We start from the raw sequence: 21473 nt of genomic DNA on the forward strand, positions 1-21473 counted from the left end.
ATCACCACCTCCAGTGTGCAAATACCACTGGGGTTTTCACCTCCCTTTCTGACTCTCTCTGCCATCTTTTCACCTATGCTTAGGCCATCCTGCAGCTGCAGTATCACTTAGGAAGATGGCTAAGAGGAAGCTGCCAGCACTTACCCCTGCTGATCCGGCTGCGAGTGCGAACCCCCAGCGCCGTGGTGCTCTCCCCACTGACAGAGGAGGTCTTCAGTACAGCCTTCATGTTCTCGTGCTCTGCGGCATCCTCAGCGTATTGCAGGCCTTGGGGCTGGACTGGGGAGGAGGGTGAGGTGCTGGAGAACTTGCCAGACTGTGGAAGGAAAGCAGATTTGTTTTTTTCAAACAAAAAAACTGGTCAGTGTCCAGGTGATGACTTGTAAGAGGGGAAACCTAAATCCTTGTCCTTGCAGATCATAGAATGGTTTGAGTTGGAAGGGACTCTTTGAAGTTCATCTAGTTCAGCTCCCCTGCAATGAACATCTACAGCTAGATCATGGTGCTCAGAACCCCCTCCAGCCTCACCTTGAGTGTCTTCAGGGACATGACAGTTACTACCACTCCCAACAACCTGTTCCAGTGCCTCAGCCATCCTAATCATAAAACACTTCTTCCTCATCTCCAATCTGTATCTCCCCTATTTTAGTTTGAAACCACCTCCCTTTGTTTTACCACAACAGACCCTGCTAAAGAGTCTGTCCCCTTCTGTTTCCTTCTTTCCTATAGCCCCTTAGTGTGGTTTTATCCTTTGCCATAACCTTTCACTATCAAGGCAGGACTCTTAGAGCAATCTGGGAACACGGGGGTCTCTGGTCTGCCTCTCTGCACTGCTACACAGAGAACTCTCAAACTGCTCAAAAACACTGACATGTGCAGTAAACTTAAAATACACTGCCAGTAATGCTGAAAAAATCCCCGGTCCACAAACACCCAGCCAAATTATTTCATGGCCAAAACACAAAAATTGCTGTCAGCAGTTAGAAGAACAAACAAAACCTTAGAGAGATTTTGGAATCTGCCCTCTGCTTGCCCAGCCCACCCGTGACTTCGCTGTCACCACAACAACGTTAACAACAGCAACTGGATTAGCTACATGCAACAGCTCCATCAGCCACTAAAAACTGGCCTGCAGAATTGCAGCCAGGTGAACAACAGCAGGAACAGACGCTTTCAGAGAAGAACAGGGGCTTGCATCACTGTGCGTTGGAAGCTGAAGCACTTCACTGCTCTCCTCCTTCAGCTTCTGCCTGAAAAAGGCTGCAACAGTGGTAATCACTCTGTTACTCTCATCTACAGAAAGACTGCAGCATATCTGAAATACAGTCCTAGACAAGGAAGCAACAGGCTCTCATCAGCAAACAGACATCAATAGATAATGATGCCCCTTGGTATTTTCAGTCCTATCAGTTTTCAGAAACTGAAATATGTTTTCCTTTTCTTTTTAATCTTTCTTATTCCTACAGATCCAGCACAGATAAAAAGGAAGGTGTGCTGCATTCTGTTCCTCCTCTGCATACTAAACAACATTACTTATTAACTTGATGGTATCAAGCCAGTCAGCTACAGCAGTGCAGACATCAGAGTCCTTCTTTCGGAGAACAGTAAACTGGAAGAAAAAGCTCAGCCCTACTTTCAGAGCTTTGATCGAGTCCCCTGGGCTGTTAGGCTGCAAACTGAAAATATTTCATCTGGAAACCACCAACAGGATCATTCTATTCTAACATAATGACTTTTTGGGGTAGGACAGCAAGCTGAGTAGCAAAACAATAATCCCTACAAGGCACTAAGCTAAATATAACAGTGTGATATTTATTTTTAATACTGAGAAGTTTGTTTTGTTTTTAAAGTACTAGCTTGGAATATTTTGATGTGGAAGATGTGCAAGTGCTAGAATACCATGTGCAATTAATAGACAAAAAATAAAAAATAAAAATAAAAATTAGAAACTTCTATGAAAGTACATGCAGCTTTTGCATTTAAGAATACTCACTTCTATACAACTGGTTGTAAATCTAAACAATACTGCCTTAGGAAAAGTAAAAGGATAATGACTTCATATAACCATTAGTACTCACACGTGTTAGTTGCACTTCGGTATAAAAAGTCTGTTTCTGTAATTTTCTTTCTGCAGCCCAATTTATACAATATAAACCATCACCAGGGAGAAGTGACATAGCCAGGAGATTTAGTTTAACTTCCTAAACTTTCAGACACTGATGTAGATTAATGCCCAAGCTTCAGCCTCTTGAGCAAATAAGTGATATTTTGAAACACCGAGATTTAAGCCACACTGTTTATGTTCAGAGCCTGATGCTGAACAAAAAATGCATTGCACAATAGATGCTCTGCAAAGCAATAAACTGGTTTATTATGAATATAACCAGTACTTTATAGTTCTTGAATTATTTATTCACTCCTCAGTTCATTCTTAACATCATCTTCAGGAGGAATTCATGATAAATTATGAACTATGCCATAGCTAGCCTCTATGGTGAATCATTTACCTTGTTCACATTTCATATGGCAAAGATAACCATTAAAATTTACTTTGCATCCCTATATCCCTATGCTTTTAAACAATATATAAAATAGGAATAGTTGGACATGCGCCGCTTAATAATGGTTATGAAATTACCATGGAAATCTGTAATGCAAATAAACTGATGATCCTTACAACATTTAGATCACTGACTACTTTGCAGTGTAGCAGAAAGATGCTAAAAGAAAACAAATGATGAAACTTCAAATTATTAAGTCCTCAGATCAAATCAATCTCAATGAATATCAATAGGGATATCCCTATTCAAGAGAGCAGGTATGCATACGGTTAAAGCTGACTGCAAAAATACACTCTTATGATAGAGCCAAAAAGCTATGAGAAAAGTGTCATGGTTTGTAGTTCCATTTGAGAAGATGAGTTGAGCAGTCCACAATATCTGAGTTAGAAGTTAGATGTCACAGCACGCAGGGGACATGGGAATGACATGCTCTTTCAAAGAACCATACCTCAGTGTCCTCTTCTTCATCAGTCTGCCACCGGAGACAAAGGACAGGGCAGAGAAGGACAACAGGAAGATTTAGGAAGGACAGCATGATCAAACCACGACAAAGTAAGAGGTAACCATGGTACTGTTTATACAATTATAGGAGGCCATAAAAATACGAAGCATATAAGGAATTCATTCCTTAGACAATCGACTGGCTAATGTCTTTCAATTAATGCAACACAATCGTACTATAAACAGAACAGACTGTCACTGTCAGTTGGATAAGATTTCCTGTTTTTTCTTAGAGTGTTTATGAACTGAAATTATTCCTCTACGCCATCATACTTCTCTCTCTCCCTCTAGTCATACTGTTGCTTGCCATTTTTTCATCTTGAGGAAACAGAGCAATAGGAAGGACTCTCCTTTTTTCAGCTCTGTTCAGATCATGGAGGTCCTGCTAGCTTTCTCCCAGTGCAGAGGTCAGTTTCTAGGTGATTCCCTATTCTCTACACCTCAGTGCTTGCTTTAAATCCCTTTTAAGCTGTTTTTTTTTTGTTTTTTTTTTTTTTTTTTTCTTCCCCCAACTTCAAGTTCCAATTGAATGGAGCGCTAAAATCAAGTGCTAAGTAATCTTTGAATATGTGTTTAAAGTTCTTCAGTAGCTGCCTAATACCATATCCTGGGAATTACAGGGATGTAATTATCCTTTGCCATTCAGGGCTTTCTCTCCTGGTCACAGCACGCATGTGTAACTATTCAGATAGTTACACTACATAAAAGATAATGGGCATGTCAAAATATTATGGTACATGGAGTGTTCTTGAACCTGGAAGTTACAGGGAATTAGGAAATATTTTTCTTTGCCGTGATGTAAAAAACCCACTTAAATGGTTCCACAAGTGAAACAGTTTCTGAAGAATCTGGGCTGCTTGTTTCCATAAGTTTCATTTAGACCTACAAATTTGATGCATCTTTTTAACCCGTGGGTTTTATTTTGTTTCTATAAAAGAAGCATTCCACCAATTTTCTTCCCTCCTTTGTGTTACTAATACATATTTTTGACCTTATCTCCATCTCAACTATGATTTCTGTCTGGGATTGATACATTTTGTTCCAGAAACATTCATCATTAAAAGTGAAAGCCTGATTTACTTTGGCCCTCAGCTTAGTTTCAGCACAATCTCCATAAGAAGATTAGCTGTGAGAGTGCAGTGCAGCATATTAACATTACTTTTTAAGGGTATGTTTTATTCAAAGCATGAGATGCCTATTTTGCTTAGGACACAGTGGCACTGACAGTTAGACAAGCAGATATTTTGCAGAGGGACCTTGGCAGGTATGTTCCCTATGCATTATGAAAAGATCCATTTGTTTTTTCCAGCCCCTGGGGGGGAGGGGAGGAGGGGGGAGGGGAGGCGAGGAGAAGGGTAGGGAGTCACACAGTAAAGCAATTCATCTGAAGAAGGCCACTTCACTTTCTGGCATGAATTAGAAACAGAAAGGAGAAGAAGGGGAAGCAAGAACATGCTTGTGTAACCGTACCTAATAAATAAAAAACAGGAGGAGAGTAAATTAAGCTAAAAAACATACAGAAGGCACTGAAGGAAAGGTGCAAGAGCAGAATACATACATTACAAAGAACGTGCTCCAGACCAAAATGAATTATGTTATCTCAAGCCAGATTTTTACAGGGAAAGTCCCAGATGCTGGCTTTCCTGTCTGTTTAGTATAGCTAGAAGGGACTTATTTGCAAAGGACTTATATTAAGGGCAATGTACTCCTCCTATCACTAGTTTCCAGGGCATTGTCATTCTCATCCTCACACCTCCAACCACTGCTTGACACCCAAAGCTGTTCAGGAGTTCATGTTTCCATATCTGGAGAGCAATTTGCCCCTAGTAAATACTGGCAACAGGAAAAAAGTAGCAAAATCAATCAAACTTTAGTTTCAGGAAGGGAATACGCTCTCATTCCACTGTGCGCATTCTACCTTCCCTTCCATCTTCATTTCATTATTATACATACACTTAGAAATGTGAATAAATTGGGACAATTTTGACAGATGTACCTCCTGTAGGAATAAGGTGTAAATTTTGAGAAAAAAAGGTTGCTTGATTCTTCTGTCATCCACTGTGTTGCAAGACAGTTTGTGGATATCTTCTCCCTTCCTTCTTCTCTCTCTCCCTTCCTACCTCCCAGTTTTCCATTAGGCTAGCATTTGTATGTGGTGGATTTACCATTGAAAAATATTTCTATTACATAACAATTTTGGAATTGAGACTCTTAAGCATCATAAAAAGCAGAGCTTCATAAACCTGGGAGACAGACGCTTATATTACCTACTATTACTAAAAAACATTTAAAAGCTCAGACTGATCTATAATTCCATTTCTTTTCTTTTGCTCGCTTATTATTTCTAGCTGTGCCTGAACTGAGTGACTGCCATCACTGGCTCAAGTCAGATACAAGTGACACAGAGTAGGCAACTTTCCTGTGAAACTGTGACAACTTGCTCTTCTCTTTTCCCCTCTCCTTGTTCTCCCTCTCTCTCCTGCAGGCACCTTTCACTGAGATTTGAACTGACAGTGCCCAGTCTGTTTCAGCTACCAAAGAACATGTAAAGATCTCTGTCGTAAAAGGCTAAAAGAAAGATGAAAATTGTGCCTATTTCTCAGCTCTATACCCTGTGAGCAGTTGCTGAAGCTGATGAAAGCTCTCCGTGAATGGAGCCAGCAGATTCTCCAAGTGCCAGTACCCCTCTGCCTTCCAAGTCCACAAGAGGCCAACAGATCAGAGATGTGCCTTCGTGTTAAGGACTGGGATGGTTCTGGCTCACTGCTTTTCAGCTTTGCTAAAATCCTTCTTCTGCCTGAAAACAATGCACTAAAGGGCAGGACCCTAAGGAAACTTTTAGAAGGACACTGAGGTAAATATCACAGAATCACAGATAAATATTTAAAATTTCAGGTCCATATTCTTATTAGTGTTAGTTTCTACATAATGTCAATGTCTCAAATGTCTCAAATGTCAAGATCTAAAATTTCTTCTCTGTGTTTTCTCACTAATTCAACACACTGTCAGTGAATTACTGATATAATTTCCCTTCCCAATGTAAGTATAAAGCAGTGAGAAAAACAGAAACAGCTACAAAGCACAGCCAACACAGTACTACAATAAGACCCTTGTTTTCATCACTCTGCACACAAAAATCTTCCATACTTCCGACTCTAAGATTTGTTTTGAGGAAGATTTGACTTTGAAGTTGTCAAAGGAAGCTGGAACGTAGTTTTAATTGTTTGAATAGGTGTCGCAATCAAATAAATGGTTATTGAGGCCATACCACTGGGCTACAGAATAAGTATTTTAATAAGTCCTGAAATAACCATATGGCTACATGAAGAACTCCTGCAAAGAACAACTCTGTAAGGGGAATTTCAAAGAATACGTTTATTCTCTGCATCGAAGTCTTTTTCTAAGCTAAAAGACGATTATATAATTATTAAATAGTGATAGACAAAAAATGTTCCCTTTCAGTGGACCTGGAAGATTTAGGTGCGATATCACCTGTCAGATGGCATTTAATTGCCACATCTCAACATAATATTGAACTCCAAACAGTACTCGTTCTGGATAAAGCCTAACTGCCTGTTTTCTTACATTTTCAGTCAGCCTTACTTTTCACTTACCAGCTATCAACCCTCACCCTTTTTCTTGTTTTAAAGGCTACTTTCTCTCTGATTCCTGAACCTAGCTTCCAGTAGTCACATCTTCTTTTTTTCTATCACATTTTCTGCAGGAATAGGACTTAGAGAAACTTCTCAGTTATGCTGCAGCCAATTTTCCTGGACATGCAATATAGAAACACTATGCTATATACTAAAGACCAGGAACTCTTTTACATCCTCCTACTCTTTAAATTAGTAAAAACCATTGAAGCTACCTGAGGAAAAGAAAATTTTAATTTACTAATATATCTGATGAAAGATATCTCCTCTAGAATACTGTAGAAAGACTGGAAAGCAAGTGAAGAAAATTATCTCAGTTCCTCAGTGGTAGTTCAGAAAGTTTGTGTGACTGTATTATACCCTTCATGTAAAATTAAAATCCCTTCCTTAACCTGAGGCTAGACCAAAAGGAAAATCTTTGGAGATAATAACACAGGTTTAACATTCCTTGTAGATGGGGCAGATATCCAGACTTAAAGAGGATATTGCCAGGAAAGATTTACCAATGATTGTGAGTCAACGGATTAAAAATAATCTTTATTTATATCAATCTCAATGCATACACATTTTTTGACCTAAGTTGCTGGACTCATAAAACTCCAATCAGCTTTAGGCCTTTTCCTGCCAAAGGCAGAGGTAGCTTCATATGCAACGAGCTACTCTCATCTAATTGAGACTCCAGATTTGGATTTTGAGACAGTTGGAAACTTTTATTAAGTACTGGCACTCCTTAAAAGTTTATTTGGATTGAGTTAAACTACATCAACTTAAAAAAGATAAAAACAAAATCAACTTTTTTTTTTTTTTTTTTTTTTTTTTTTTTTTTTTTTTTTTAGTGCTTGCCATGATGAGAAAAATAAAATAATATTTTTTCTAAAGATTTCTTTTATCAGAATGCAAAAATCCTTTCAGCAAAGCTTGCAGGTAACATCTATGGTGTACATAAATTTGTCAGGTTTTTCAGAATCTCAATGAAGTCTGTTATAATAAAATTCCCTGGTTTGTGCTTTAAAGGTAAGAAGAAATATTTTTGAGTGGGCATATATGTATATACTCAAAAAAATATGTCAAGTACTAAGATTAAAGGCTATACGAATCAGGATATTCAAAAATGCGAAAAAAAATCCTTTTAAAATTCAGTTGTAATCACTTAAATGGTTACAGTGGTCCATCATTTGTGATCTTCTGATGCCCTCAACCAGCAGCCTAATTCTACAGTTTTATTTTGTCTTTTTGTATTCTGGCTGACTAGATACACAAAGCTCCTGGCGTGCCCTAGAGATTCTGTGCACTGTTTTAGCAACACACAGAGATAGTCTTTTTGGACGCATTGTCTGGGTTTGTTCTCATTCTGTAAATTAGTACAAAGCAAAACACATTCATTCTCAAGGATAGAAGCTGTTAATTTCATCAGAAGAACTCCCTAATAATAATAATAATAATAAAGGTTAGCAACACTTCATACACAACATTCAGTGAAAGTCTGTTTTAAAAATTGATGCTCTGGGAGATGTACTTTGCTACTTACATCTGTGATCATTTTTCCTCTAGTCTTGTTTCTTTCCCTGTGGTTAGCTCGTTTCTGTTTTTGCTGCAGGACTCGTTCCCTGGTAGTGCGGTATTCCAGAGCAAATTCACTAATAATTTTGCAGAACTTATTGATGTTGACTTCACGTATTGCATAGGGAGGATGGCCCATAAATAACAAAAATGAGTGAAACCTGAAAAAGAATGAGTTTATGAATGCAAAGGAGAAAAGCCTTTATTTATAGTTTCTAGGAAAAACAGCAACATTTCAGTGAGTTCATTTACTAATTTATTAGCTCCCATAATTTCATTTGTGCTACAAAATTTTTACGAATTCTTTGCATAACATTGTTATGCTTTATAATTAAAAACATAAAAGTGTAGTCTATGATAACTTCACCCCAGTCCAATTTCTCAGGCTGATTCAGGAGATAAGATTTTTATAGAACTCTATCAACTTTATATGACTAATTTGGCATGTGAACAACCAACTTCATTTCAGTTGTAGAAAAAAGTATTTATTAAGTTTCAATTATATTTATTTGTATTAGGCAACTTCAAAGAGGCTGCTATGATGTTGGAGAAAGTCTAGACAAGAAGAACGCAGATTTACAGGCTAGCAAACACAAGAAGAAAAGAGTTTCTGTTTCATAAAAATGTCCATAGTTATATTATCAGCTGAATACTTTACTTTTCACAGTTTTACCAGTTCCATGGCATTCAGAACTTTCACACTACTTGCAACTTTTACTAATGCTTCTGTTTTGCATGATTTACAATTGCACACTGGGTGTTTAGAAATGCATGTGAATCTCTTTAACTGCAACAGTATCCCCAGTGATAAAAGTTTTCCCAACCCTAGAAAGACACAGTTTCACAAATACATTTCTGGAGAAGTTTATAGCATTCATTGCAGCACATAATGTGAAGAATTTAGCATTCTTTTATTATTATTTGTACAATGCATACGCAACAGGAGATTGGTGAATCCACTTCCCTTCTTCTAAAAGTAGGATTTCTGCTTATGTATGGCATGAAAAAAGAAGTCATTATGAAAACAAAAGAAGAGCTAAATTAAATTCTCAGCTTGTATATCCACAAATATGGGATCACTTGGAATCTAGATCCTAATTTTTATCTGAGCAGTAAATGGAAACTCTCAAAATTTCATTAATAACCTGTAGGAAAGTAGTTAAATTAATCAGATGACTCAAACTCAGATAGCTAAATTCATGAATCTGAGAAAAAACATCTAGGTTTATCATGAAATTATCATATATATATGTACATCATAGAGCACTAAAGTTAGCGCCAACTCCATTGGATGAAACTAAAACCAACAAGTTCTAATGAAAGGAATTTTAAATTCCATCTTCAGATATAGGCACAAAACACATTGTAATAGATTTTGTAGACAAGGATGCTGCTGATCATAGAATAACTCATGGCATAGATGAAATGAGTCCATTTCAGCTCACACGTATGACATTTTTGTCCTTAGAACTTCAGGACTGTGCTACTATGTACTCTTGTTAACCAGACAGCAAACTGATTCCCCACCAAAGGAAGGATAGAAAACAAAGAACTTAGTCAAAAAGTCACTAGCATTTGGGGGTTAGGAGTCCAAAGGCCCAATTACTGCACATTGGCAACAAATGATTGCCTGGATGACTGCATCTTTTGCTTAGAAATACAGGAACTCTCTTGAGTGAGGATATTTCTTGAACAGGTGTCAGTGAGAATTTATGCACCATATACACACAGTTTAGACATTTATTAAAATCGTATTTGTCATAATTCATAATTTTAGTGAGTTACGTATTGCCAAGATAGTGCTGTCTCCAGCCTAATTGTGTACCTGTTAATTATTCTTCTATGAACAATCTTCAGGATTATGATTCTTTCTGCACAGTCCTTGAGGAACTCAGACATTTTTTGTTTTAGAGTTGGCTTCATTTCATGCTTTGCTATAGCTTTAAGGTGATCCCAAGATGCTTTGCACCGTCTTTCCATCTGACACAAGTTTTCCTGGAGTTGTTCAAAGTCAACCTAATAAAGAACAAAATAAAGAATATTTAACACTTCAACAAAAAAACATTTTGGTAACATATTTGGACATCTGAACAGTTCAATTCATGTAAAAGGATAATATTTATTCACATTATTAATTACTTCTTAATAATTAATGAAATCATAGAATCACAGAATTGTTTGAGTTGGAAGGGATCCTTAAAGGTCATCTAGTTCAACTCCCCTACAATGAACAGGGACATCTACAGCAGATCAGGGTGCTCAGAGCCCTGTCCAGCTTGAAATCTCTCTCTCCATTGTACTTAATCTACATATGGAATAGTGGTATGGAAAAGTGAAATAAAATAAATATTCTCATATACAAATATTTTTAATTTTGGTTTAGGAGCCCTAGCACCTCCAGCAAGTACAACAAAACACTGTGATGTACTCTTTTCCCTGCTAAAATCTTCACAACTACATGACCCAGTAAGTTCTGTTGAGGCAACACAAAACTTTATCTCCCCTTTTCTTAATCTTTTTCTCTACTACCCATAGCTTTTCATACCATGGCTGTTGCTCACTGTATTCTCCAGCCAACACTTCACTAGTTTAGAAAGCACTTGGATATATTCCCTTCATTGCGTGCTGACTTCTAATCACAAAATTCAGAGGCTAGTTTTTTTTTTAAAGTGTTATTCAAAGCAAGTGTTACTTAATGATCTCGGCACTACCTTTCATCCCTTGATATTCAGTGTGAATTCTTTAGCTTCTAACATGATTATATAATGTCTTTGAAACTCATCAACATAGTTAAAATAAACGATTGCATCCTACAGTAACGGTCATCAGGACAGAAGCCAACACATTCCATGGAAGGTGAAAGAGAGGCTCTCCTTTACTTATCATCCAAAAAAGGGGTTCAGATCACAATGATCTACAGAAGTCACTCAGGATGCATTGCTAACAACTGGACAAAGTGCTTTAATTACCCAGATGCAGCAGACAAGTGTGTAAAGTCAACAAATTTGTAAAGTAAAACTACCCAGCACATTCTTAAATTCTGAGAAAGGAAAAATGTATTTTATAATGCCACTTTCACAGTTCAGATGAACTCGAGCTATAAAACGCAGATTTAGCTGTCAGATTCCGAACACATCAGTTTGAAATGTTACAATCCGGAACTCCAGTTAATTCCTTAATGCTGAATGAAAATCAGTGACAGACACAGCTTTTAGTTCACTGCAGACTGAACTACAAGTGGCTGTGCTCAAATGGGAGTGTATTTTCCTATCTGTGCTAAAAGCTATTCATGACTGCAAAAGAAATTAGTCTTGGAAACCAGCTATTTCAATTCTGGAAAAGTCTGGATTAAAATCTGTTCGGCTGAGATGAATACCTAATGGAGATAAGTCTCAATGCAAGTTTTCTTCTTTTTAAGTCCCAATACCTAATACTGGTTCCAGCATCACATCACACACAACGAAGTTTTTATCTGTATGCAGCACTCACTGTTGAAATCTATGCTAAGTACAGCCATAAGAAAGCCATTATGACTAAAAATCTCCTGGTATTGATTGTATTTTTTCTTGCCATGATTTACAAAGTGATGATTTTATCCCCATCACAAGGAAATAAAAACATCCTTTGATCCATTCTGCTATTCAGAAAAGCCCTGCAGGCGGAGCAGCTGTGGGTTTTTTGTTTTCTTTAGCATATCAATGGACGCACACACACACATACATATATATTTAAAGTCACTTCCAGGTCAGTGTTTTCACTGTTGAAGATAAACACATTGCTGCTTCCCATAGATGATGCATCTAAGACGCACATGGGAAGAAATGCTAGCATTCCTAGGAGGAAAAAAATAAAGTCAGGAGGAGGTATTTCTAGATTTTACTACTAAGAATTATCTAGTTTGGTAGGGGAAGCTTCTTAGCCCCCACTGCACAGAACTTTAAGAAATAAGCTTTCACTTTAAGAATAGCTTTCACTACAGACTGAGTTTTAATCTATAAAAAATCTTGGATGATCAAGCTTGAAGATCCTCAAGAGAGATATCTGGAGAACAGCACATCTGTATGGAATAGTTCTGGCAGATTCCTTGATGCCTGACACCTGCCAACTGTCAAAGGAATGTATCACAAGAATGAACAATTTCACTGGGGATTGGGGATATCGAGTCTTGCTGAAGGATGCATCAGGATCTTTAAGCACGAAAGAAATTCTTGTGTTAATCCTAAGTAATCACAGAAATGAGAGTGCCACTTGAGCTTCCCACGGAACACAGGTGGCTCTGCTCATGCAGAAGCTGTACACTCCTGGAAGGAGGATACCAGGAAATCCAATATGGAGTAATTTGCCTGCAAATTCCCAATGTGACTAAAGCATGTGCAAACTGTCCTGTGCATAGAAGAATGTGACATATCTTCATCAAATCTACAATCTTCTAGCTGCAAGTTCTCCACAGTTTGCTTGTGGATAAAAAGGAATATGCTTCTGGAAAATTATCCACTTGTGAAATATTAAAATCTACTCTTCAATTGTGTTCCAAGCAGCATCAATTCAATGACTACGTGACCAATACTCTATGCACATTTGTATCATAAAACAGCAGGTAATTGCATCACTGAGAAATGTATGTAAAACATGAACAAAGCAACAGTTTAGCCACATTTTAATTGAGGTAAATGGCTATGAAAGATGAGAGCAGATGAGTATTTGTACACAACCTTTTAAAAGCAATCACAGTGTTCAGAAATATCTTTTGCAATTTGCTTTTGTTGTCATTTTTGCATCTGTTGTTCTTTTTGGAATGTCTTCCAACAATGAAAATGTCACAAATACCTTGTAAAAGTGACAGTGATAACTAATGATCACAGGGACATGATACATTTTGGGGATAAGGAGAAAAGGATAGTGTTCCTTGTGCATCAGTCTAACATACACAACAAGAATAGACATATTTACCACCACACTAACTTCCTGGTATCCCAGATAGGCAGCAAGGATTGAACCTTTTTGTATGTTTATTTCCAACACTTTACTAAAATAATTCACAGTGCACAATGGTAGAAATATTGATTTGCTGGGGTTTTTTTGTTCATTTTTTTTCTTGAAGGGAAAGAAGCGCTCATTCTTCCTCGCAGCTGAAAGATCATGCTGCGGCTAAGAAGAAATTCAGGGGAGTTTTGCATCGTGCTGTGAACTTCAGGAGACTTTTAAACAGCAGGTGCTCAGATAACAACTGACAAGGTATTATTTTATAAATAACGCTCTGCTGAATAAAAGGAAGCAGTAATCTGAAATGGACATCACAGCTTTCTCCTTGGACAGCAGCATACTGATACTGTATCCAGCCCTGGAACTTTCAGTAAGGTGGACCTGCTCCACACCTCAGTGTCCCATCTGTATTCAGGTGCCCAAAAGTGAACACAATACTCGAGGTGAGGCCTCACCAGCACCAAGTACAGGGGCACGATTGCTTCCCTAGTCCTGCTCACCACACCACTCCTGATACAAGCCAGGATGCCATCTTTTTTTTTTTTTTTTCCCCAGGCAAAATAAACTGTGGTCTTAGGCTCTTATGCAATGTAAAAATGGCTCTTCTTTCAGACACTGAGTAATGTTTATTTTCATTTATAAACCAATTTTAAAAAAGGCAACTTTCTAAATTCTTGTGGGTTATATTTGATATGTTCCTCCTTCCTGCTGATGGGTACTTCTCCATTCACAACCACACTAGCTGAATAATATTCAGAACTAATTGTGATTTATCTGTGAAATCTCTTGCTAAGCCCACTGTTCAGTCCTCTGAGAAGTGTGTTTGTAGACACTGATGCATCAGAGCACAGTAGCCAGAGATGTTCCATCCAAACAGGCTAGTTAATGAGATATAAGCCCTGCAGGGTCAGTTTCATACAGAAAACCACTGCCATAAGTCATTAATGGGCAACTTTAAAAAAAACGAACACCTATTTTATATTTTTTTAGTTTAAGGCACCACTGTATTTTGCACAGTGGACACTCAGACCAAGAATAAAACTTTCCAACCTCATGCCAGCAACTCCAACACTGATTTTAATTCCTTTCTATCATTATTTATTGCTTGCTACCACAGTAATGGATGACTTGGAATAAATCACAATAACAAAAATAAATTCTATCAGGTTTCTCTTCACTGGGTTGAAACAACAATATCACAAGATATGCTTAAAATCAAAATGACTTCAATTCTCCCCCCTTTTCACCTGAATCTTTTTTCCTCCAAAAACAATCACCACCACCAACTGGCTCAGCAGTTAGCTCTCTGCACACTCAAATGCCATGAACCTTGATCCTTTAAAAGGCCTGCATTCTGTTCAATTGTAGGCAGTAAATCCAACCTCATGTGCCGTGTTTATAAATTGCACATTTTCTCTTACATGAAACGATAGACCATGCTGGTCACTCAGGTAGGACATGTTTTAGAGAGAATCTTCTTGGTCTTTGGGTTGGGATGTTATTTGTCTACACTTTCAGCTGTTGGCCACAAATATCTCATGGTAACACAGGAAATGGACTCATAATTTTTTGGGAGAGGAAGGGCTGTTTGAGGTGATGTTGGGAATTAAATGGGATGGTTCAAACCCTAAGCTGATTCCTGTATACTCCTAAGCACAGAATATGCAATTCTAGGTATGCATTCCCATAAACAGCCAACATCTGTAGCTGTTGTGAGATACTAGGTTATTTTCCCTCAGCATTTCCTCATCTGTAATGTGTTCTGAACATAAGTTTCTTCTTCTAGTCAGATTTCGTCTATTATCTGGGCTAAACTTGCTGTTACTGAGTACAAAACTGTACTAAAATCAAAGATGCTGCACCTGATTATACTGTCTCCCGTCTCTTTATTTATGTACTTCCAGCCCTTGAAAAGGGTAAAAAAATGTACAATTGGATTGAAGTAAAAAACCCAAAAAACAGTGATTTTCTCACACAACTGGTCAACCTGAGGTTTCTCTTCGAAAAGCATTTATTTTCAAAATCCCTCTAAACTGTCCTAACACTGTATTTTGAATAACAGTACATAATTTGTTATTTAGTCTTGGTAACCTTGTTTAAGTTTTCTGTTGTTTGCTAGTACATTTATAGTCTATTGCTACTGCATGTTTCTCTTAGTGGTAAACAAATCCAGACATTTTCTAAGCGAAACTTGAATATCTGCATTTTTGTTATACCCACAAAGTGCACTGAATAGTCTGATACCTTCCCAGTGACAAATATTGCCTTAAATTCACAATGAAATGGCAACTATTTTATCAAAGGTATTAGAAAGATGTAAAGCATCATAGATAAAAACTTTCTTTCTTCAAAGTTATACAACGTTCTACAGTGGTAAACAGATAAATTTGAGGTGTTTATAATTCAGGGTCAGACTGTTCATTCTCACATTATTACAGGGATGAATTCTGTCAGGGAACATGAAATCTTTGTCTTTTCCTGAGATGGTTCAGTGTCAAAGGAAACTCTGAGCTTTTCTCCTTGCAAGTATGCTGTCGTCTGAGTGCAGTGACCTTCGGTGGCTTACATTCTAAACTCTGTCTTCTCCACCATTCCCACTGTTTGCCTTACTGAACATTGCAAGAATTAGCTCAAGACCAACATCAGTGCAACCTGCACACTGTTGGTCACATACTGTAAGTGAAGTGGATGCCAGATCTCAGAGCAAGCAAAGGATAAAGGAGTTTCTGTTCGTGCATTTCTGATTCCAGGGAAAGAGACAGCATCCCACTAAAATAATTCTGGACATGAAAACATTGATTGATTGGAATCAATCCACTGATTAACAATTAAAGAAGTGCTTACTGACAGTGTGAATCTATACAATACTTGCATTTTTGTTGTTTCTTAGTTTCTCTAACAATCTACAATAAACACACTAATATGTGTGAGATCTATTGGCAAATGTTTCTGAAAGTTCACACTGGGAGGAATAGAAGCAATAGCAGTAAGCAGTGATGCAGGTCACTTCTTGGTATCATGGATTTACAATACCCCTTGCTGTCACTACATCAGAAACATTACTGAAATAGCACTGTCAGGTATATGTGCTAAACTAAATGTGCTCTATTTTAGACCAGATCCTGAATTCTCATTCGCTACTGCAGCTTTGTCTGTCCCCCTTATTTCAGTCTGCCTACAAGCAGCCAGCTGCCTCATCCTGCTCTGCTCCCACCTTTGCTCCTAGCAACCCATGCACAGAGTTGGAGTAGCTGCAGCTGGCACTGTAAGGAATGACACAGCTGTAAGAAACCTTGTGCCCACATTTCCAAGCAAGCTTCCTTTTGGCACTTGTTTTTAAGTAATGCAGAAAAAACACCCTTGAGTGAAAAGTGCAGACAAATAGTTTCTGTTGAGCAAGACAAGAGAAGTCCAACTGAAGCAGAGCAGGAAGGAGCATGAGTTTCCTACTACAGGGGTTAAAAAACAGACAGAAATTTGGCATTTTGTAATTAAACCCCTAAGACAATTTATGATTTACCCTATGGAAATGGGTCAATGCATGGGGAAAACTGTTCAAGAAAAGATGAACAATTTGAATATTCACTAGCAGAAGATGTTAGCGTTAATGTAATTTCTTCCTTTCCATACTGGTAAGAAAACTGATAGAAACAACCCCAAGTTTAACTGCAGAAACCTGGGGGTTCTGCTTCTGTGTTAGGTACAACACTTGTGGTACAATGCCACTGAAAAATAGCAATAAAACAAATCAAATTATGTAAAAAAGACCAAATAAACAAGGGTTTATAGTCATGGGATCTTAAGCAAATTGTGTTCCCAAGCGTCCCAAGTGATTTTAGGTATTTTTATACAACTATGAATACTTACACTTACCTAGAATTCTATTTTTTGGTTATTTTTTCACATGTTTCTGGTTTCTTTTTGCCATTTTATGAATTCAGTTTTTCAACAAAAGGCAAAGAGTCTTGCAGTGACTGCACCATTTGGTTACAAGTCTGATTTTTTCTTCTGTGAACCGAGACTCAGGAAATTCTCAAATGATGTGCATCTCAAGGGATGGGGCAACTCCGTTTATCTATGGCACGGAAATTGTTTAGCCTTTGTGGTTTCTGAAAGATGTTTGTAGACAAAATGGAGCTCAAAATACAGCCTAATCCACAGTGAAATATTAGTTTTCCTTTCCTGTCAGCTTTCCTAAACTAGGACTTTGACTAATCTGTGAACATTCTCTTGAAGAGGGCAGCTTGGATGGCTTCCATGTCCTAACTCTTTGATTTGTGGCAGCTAAGATCAAGTGGGAATAGAGCTTGTTAGAGTAATCCATCAGTGGTATAACACATGTAGGAACATCCCGAGGAGGGAGACCTTGGGCGTCACACAGAAGGTTAAGGCTATAATTTCTCTTAATGTGATTTTGTCTGGCCTTTTCAGAATTTCATCCGCTTTGGGCAGGGCCACTAGATCAGCAAACCACAGACTGAAAGACTTTGCTCAATTTTGCATGCTCTTAGACCTACAAATTTTTTACAAGTGACTGCATCGAGTTAAGCTTTCTTCCACTTTCTAAGGCTGAAAAACAGAAATAGAAGATTCACTTGAGAGCACCCAGTATGCGGTGGTGTGGATTTTAGAAAATGACAGCTGTTCTCTCCTGTGGCGATTTTCATTTCAGCGATTAACTTATGTAAAAAAGTGAAATAATTTCTTAACAAAGAGAAAGGAGAAACAAATACACCTAAGTTTTAATACATGAAGAATCACTCAACAAAATCAACAAAAATTAAAAAATCCTCAGCATGAGAAATCAGACCTAGCGAAGGCAATAAAACATAATCTAAACATAGGCTGTACAAGAGGAAAACCAGTAGCATAGAGATGGAGTCCAAAGAATAAATATCTAAGGATACAAAACAAAAGCCACAAATTCCTTTATGGTATCTAAAGAAAGAAAAATATGTAGGAGGTCCTGGATGACTGGGGAGGAGAGAAACAGAGGAAGACAAAAGTTAGGGGAGGGAAGGAAGATGAACTTTCTTCATCCAGCTTCATTATGTAGGGGGAGAACCAATTCTGGTACTTGCTTGTATTTTCTGTATTTTATTTGTTAGCAGACATAAACAAAGAGCAAGTATTCAACTGCAGAAACAAATGTGCTGGAGGAAGATATCTTACAAAGCAACAAACAACCAGAAGAGAAGAATTTCTAAAGACAATTAGAATAAAGCAATTCAGTAACTGACTAAAATGGGTATGCTTTCACTACACTTAGTAACTTGGAAAATGAGAGGACAGCAAAAGTTTCACCTAGCTCTTTCAAAAACAGTAAGGGACATTCAGAAGACTGCACAGCTTCAAGCTTTATTACTGTACCAGGTAATCTATCTGAAAGAACAAATAAAAACAGGAGAACAAAACAGCATAAAAAATCACTACATATCTAATATGTTCATGTAACAGTGAAAAGGATAAGAGCACATAAAGAAAACTGGACTTTCAAAATCTTTACAAGAAGCCTCAGGGGAGGTAATTTATGAAGCACAAGGCTAAGAGAGCAAAAGAAAAGAAGTAATTCATACATATTAATTCTCAACTGATGACAAAGTTAACAGTAGGTGTCTTGTGGTTTGTGCTACATATTTAAAAATTATCTGGAAACAAGGAAGCAAGCTGAAAGGGTAAAATCTAGAGATGGCAAGAAATTACTTAGATTAGCCCTGACTTCAAAGGGTTATAAGGGATTTAAGAGATGAGTAGCCAGACTGCCTCAGATGATCATGGTCATTACTTTGAATTGCAATGAAGTGTACTTAGAAGGCACTAACTGGGAATAACTCAGTAGCTGGCTGAGTTCTAAATGGCCAGATGAGCTGTCTGGATGCCCCCAAGAGAAGTGCAAAGTTGACTTATTTCAGAAAGACAGCAACAGTCAAAAAACACAAATAAAATCTCAGGTTACCTACAAAAGACAGCACAGACAGGATGGGCAAATGTAGAAAGCATGTAACATCACTAAGCAGGGGCTGGAATGCTGTGTTTTAACACATCCCAAAAGGGAAGATGGAGAAAAATTGTGAAAACAGTGGAAAAAAAAAATATTGTAAAAGGGTAAAAGGGTTATTTGAAACACAGGCAAGGATCTGAGGAGTCTGCTTTTATTGGGCATCGCAATAGAGTGATGACCAACTTAAATAAGTCTATGATTCCATGATATATATAGAAAATAAAAAGTTTCTACTGTTCAATATATTAAAGGAAGTAAAACCTGAAGGTGGTGAACACAACAACAGACAAAATCTGATTATGGAATTCAATGTCACAAGAACTTTTCTAGAAGCCAAAATATGACTTGATTTTTGAAGTTTAAAAAACAATTGCCTAAGAGTTTTATTTTTCCCCCCTTAAAATATTAAATCAACATGTTTTTTGAAAAATAAATAATTCCCCCATTTGATGCATATAATGAATATTATGATTCACGAAACAAAGATATGAGAGATCTACTCCTTCAAAGCAACATATGCTTTCCTCCCAGGTAGCTGGTACTGGTACTGGCAACTGTCAGAATCAAAACACTGGACTAGATGGAAATATTAAACCAGAATTTTCATGTTGGTTATCTCAAGTTTACTCCGCTAATGGGTTATATATATATCCACCAGACATACCTTGGCTGACCTAGTGATGGCCCCAATCTCTGAATAAAGATCAGTGCTGTCTGGGAACTTTTCCACAACCATAGTGCAGACATGGTGCAGAAGAGACTGCTTATGCACTGTGTCCTTTACTTCTGGAACCTTCTCGAGGTAGCTCAACTCAAAAGCTTTGGCCTGTATGAGGGAAAATAAGAATAAAATACAAATAAAAATGTTACTCCCTGCCATGAAGGTTAGTAGTTGAAAATACACAAGTAGAAGCATAGAGGAAAGAAGAAGAATTCGACATCAGAAGAAACTTACTGCTTTATTTATTTATTTATTTATTTATAAACTGGTGAAGAATAGGACTAAAATCACTCCATCTGCAGTGAAATGACTTAAGACACAGTTATCACTGTTTGAATGGTGAGCATCAACACTGAACTCAAAGAACTTACAAGAGAGAGTGCCTAGCTTTAAATTTCTTTCAGGTTATGCAGGAAGAGGCAAAGAGCACTCATGGAACACTGGTTCCACAAACTAGAACTAGTAAGTTAGTTTTTTAATTTACATTCCTTGTAAGAAGTAAATAGTGGCTTGTAGCTGTCACAATGACTTCTATTTTTTGAAGGAAAAAGCTATAGGGGAAATGTTGGGAAACAGGACTTACATTGGTTCCATTCAGAAAGTTCCCAATGGCTAGTAGAGTAGAAAGGATAAATCCCAAAGTTTTATTGTGCTCCAGTTGGTCCATTCCTTCCTTCAGGTCTAGAAGTGGTTCTGCAACTTCCTGCCATGAGAAAAGAAATGGAAAAGTAAAGGCTGCAGTTGCCTATGGTTTCTTCTAGCTTTTTAATACTATTTATAACAGTTTAGATTAATAACTGCAACAAGTACCCGAACTGCAATCTTGCAGAGCGTAAACTGGCCATGTGTGATGGCTTTTTTCCATGTTCCAGTTAACCAGTCACAGCAAAGAAATACATAAAGTACTTCCCCAATGTTGCCTGCTTATGTATACAATTAACTTATTTGTACATTGGATTGCTCTATGACTTCTCTCCAAATAGGAGAGGCAGTATCAGTAAAGTGGGCTGTTGCATTTGAATTAGAGGTTGAAACTTTAAAACTGGTTAGGAAAAAAAAAACAACACACACAAAAAGAACCCCAGCACACCAAAGTAACTAAAAAAACTACTGCAAATATGAAACTTTACAAGTGGGTCTCATTTTGATCTTTTAACTTAATGCAGGTTCCATCCACACACATTATCTGAGAATAGGTATGCAAACTGATAAGACTTGAAAACATAAATTATGTTCCATTACCTCAAGAAGTGCACTACAGCATAGAGTTCAAAGGAAGACATTGAAGGCAATTCAGTTGAGTGAGTTTATTTCTATCTTTGTGTGAGGCCCAGGGCTATTTATTTTACGTGCACAGTAACAGCTCACGTTGTTTCTATCTCCGAATGCGATTGCATTCTCTAAGCATCTCTGGGAAGCACTCTTTTCCCAAATCACTACAATTTTTATGAGCTAAGAAGCCAAAAATTAAGCTGTTACTTTAGACCAAGAGG

General features: G+C 37.5%; 1 protein-coding gene across 10 annotated transcripts in view; it reads right to left on the bottom strand.

Moving 5' to 3' along the window:
• The window catches only part of FHOD3 (formin homology 2 domain containing 3), a 363466-nt gene that overhangs the window by 21824 nt on the left and 320169 nt on the right, over positions 1–21473 (bottom strand). For 6 of the 10 annotated variants that reach the window (XM_072327321.1, XM_072327318.1, XM_072327317.1 and 3 more), the window contains 6 exons: positions 20564–20683; positions 19924–20085; positions 10101–10291; positions 8244–8436; positions 3010–3033; positions 145–316 (listed from right to left, as the gene is read on the bottom strand). In XM_072327321.1, the coding sequence (XP_072183422.1) occupies positions 145–316; positions 3010–3033; positions 8244–8436; positions 10101–10291; positions 19924–20085; positions 20564–20683 (862 nt within the window). The remainder of the gene's footprint in view (positions 1–144; positions 317–3009; positions 3034–8243; positions 8437–10100; positions 10292–19923; positions 20086–20563; positions 20684–21473) is intronic. The other 4 variants (XM_072327323.1, XM_072327320.1, XM_072327319.1 and 1 more) reach the window with 1 other exon arrangement.

The sequence above is a fragment of the Excalfactoria chinensis genome, chromosome 2, assembly GCF_039878825.1.
Source record: "Excalfactoria chinensis isolate bCotChi1 chromosome 2, bCotChi1.hap2, whole genome shotgun sequence".
NCBI lineage: Eukaryota > Metazoa > Chordata > Aves > Galliformes > Phasianidae > Excalfactoria > Excalfactoria chinensis.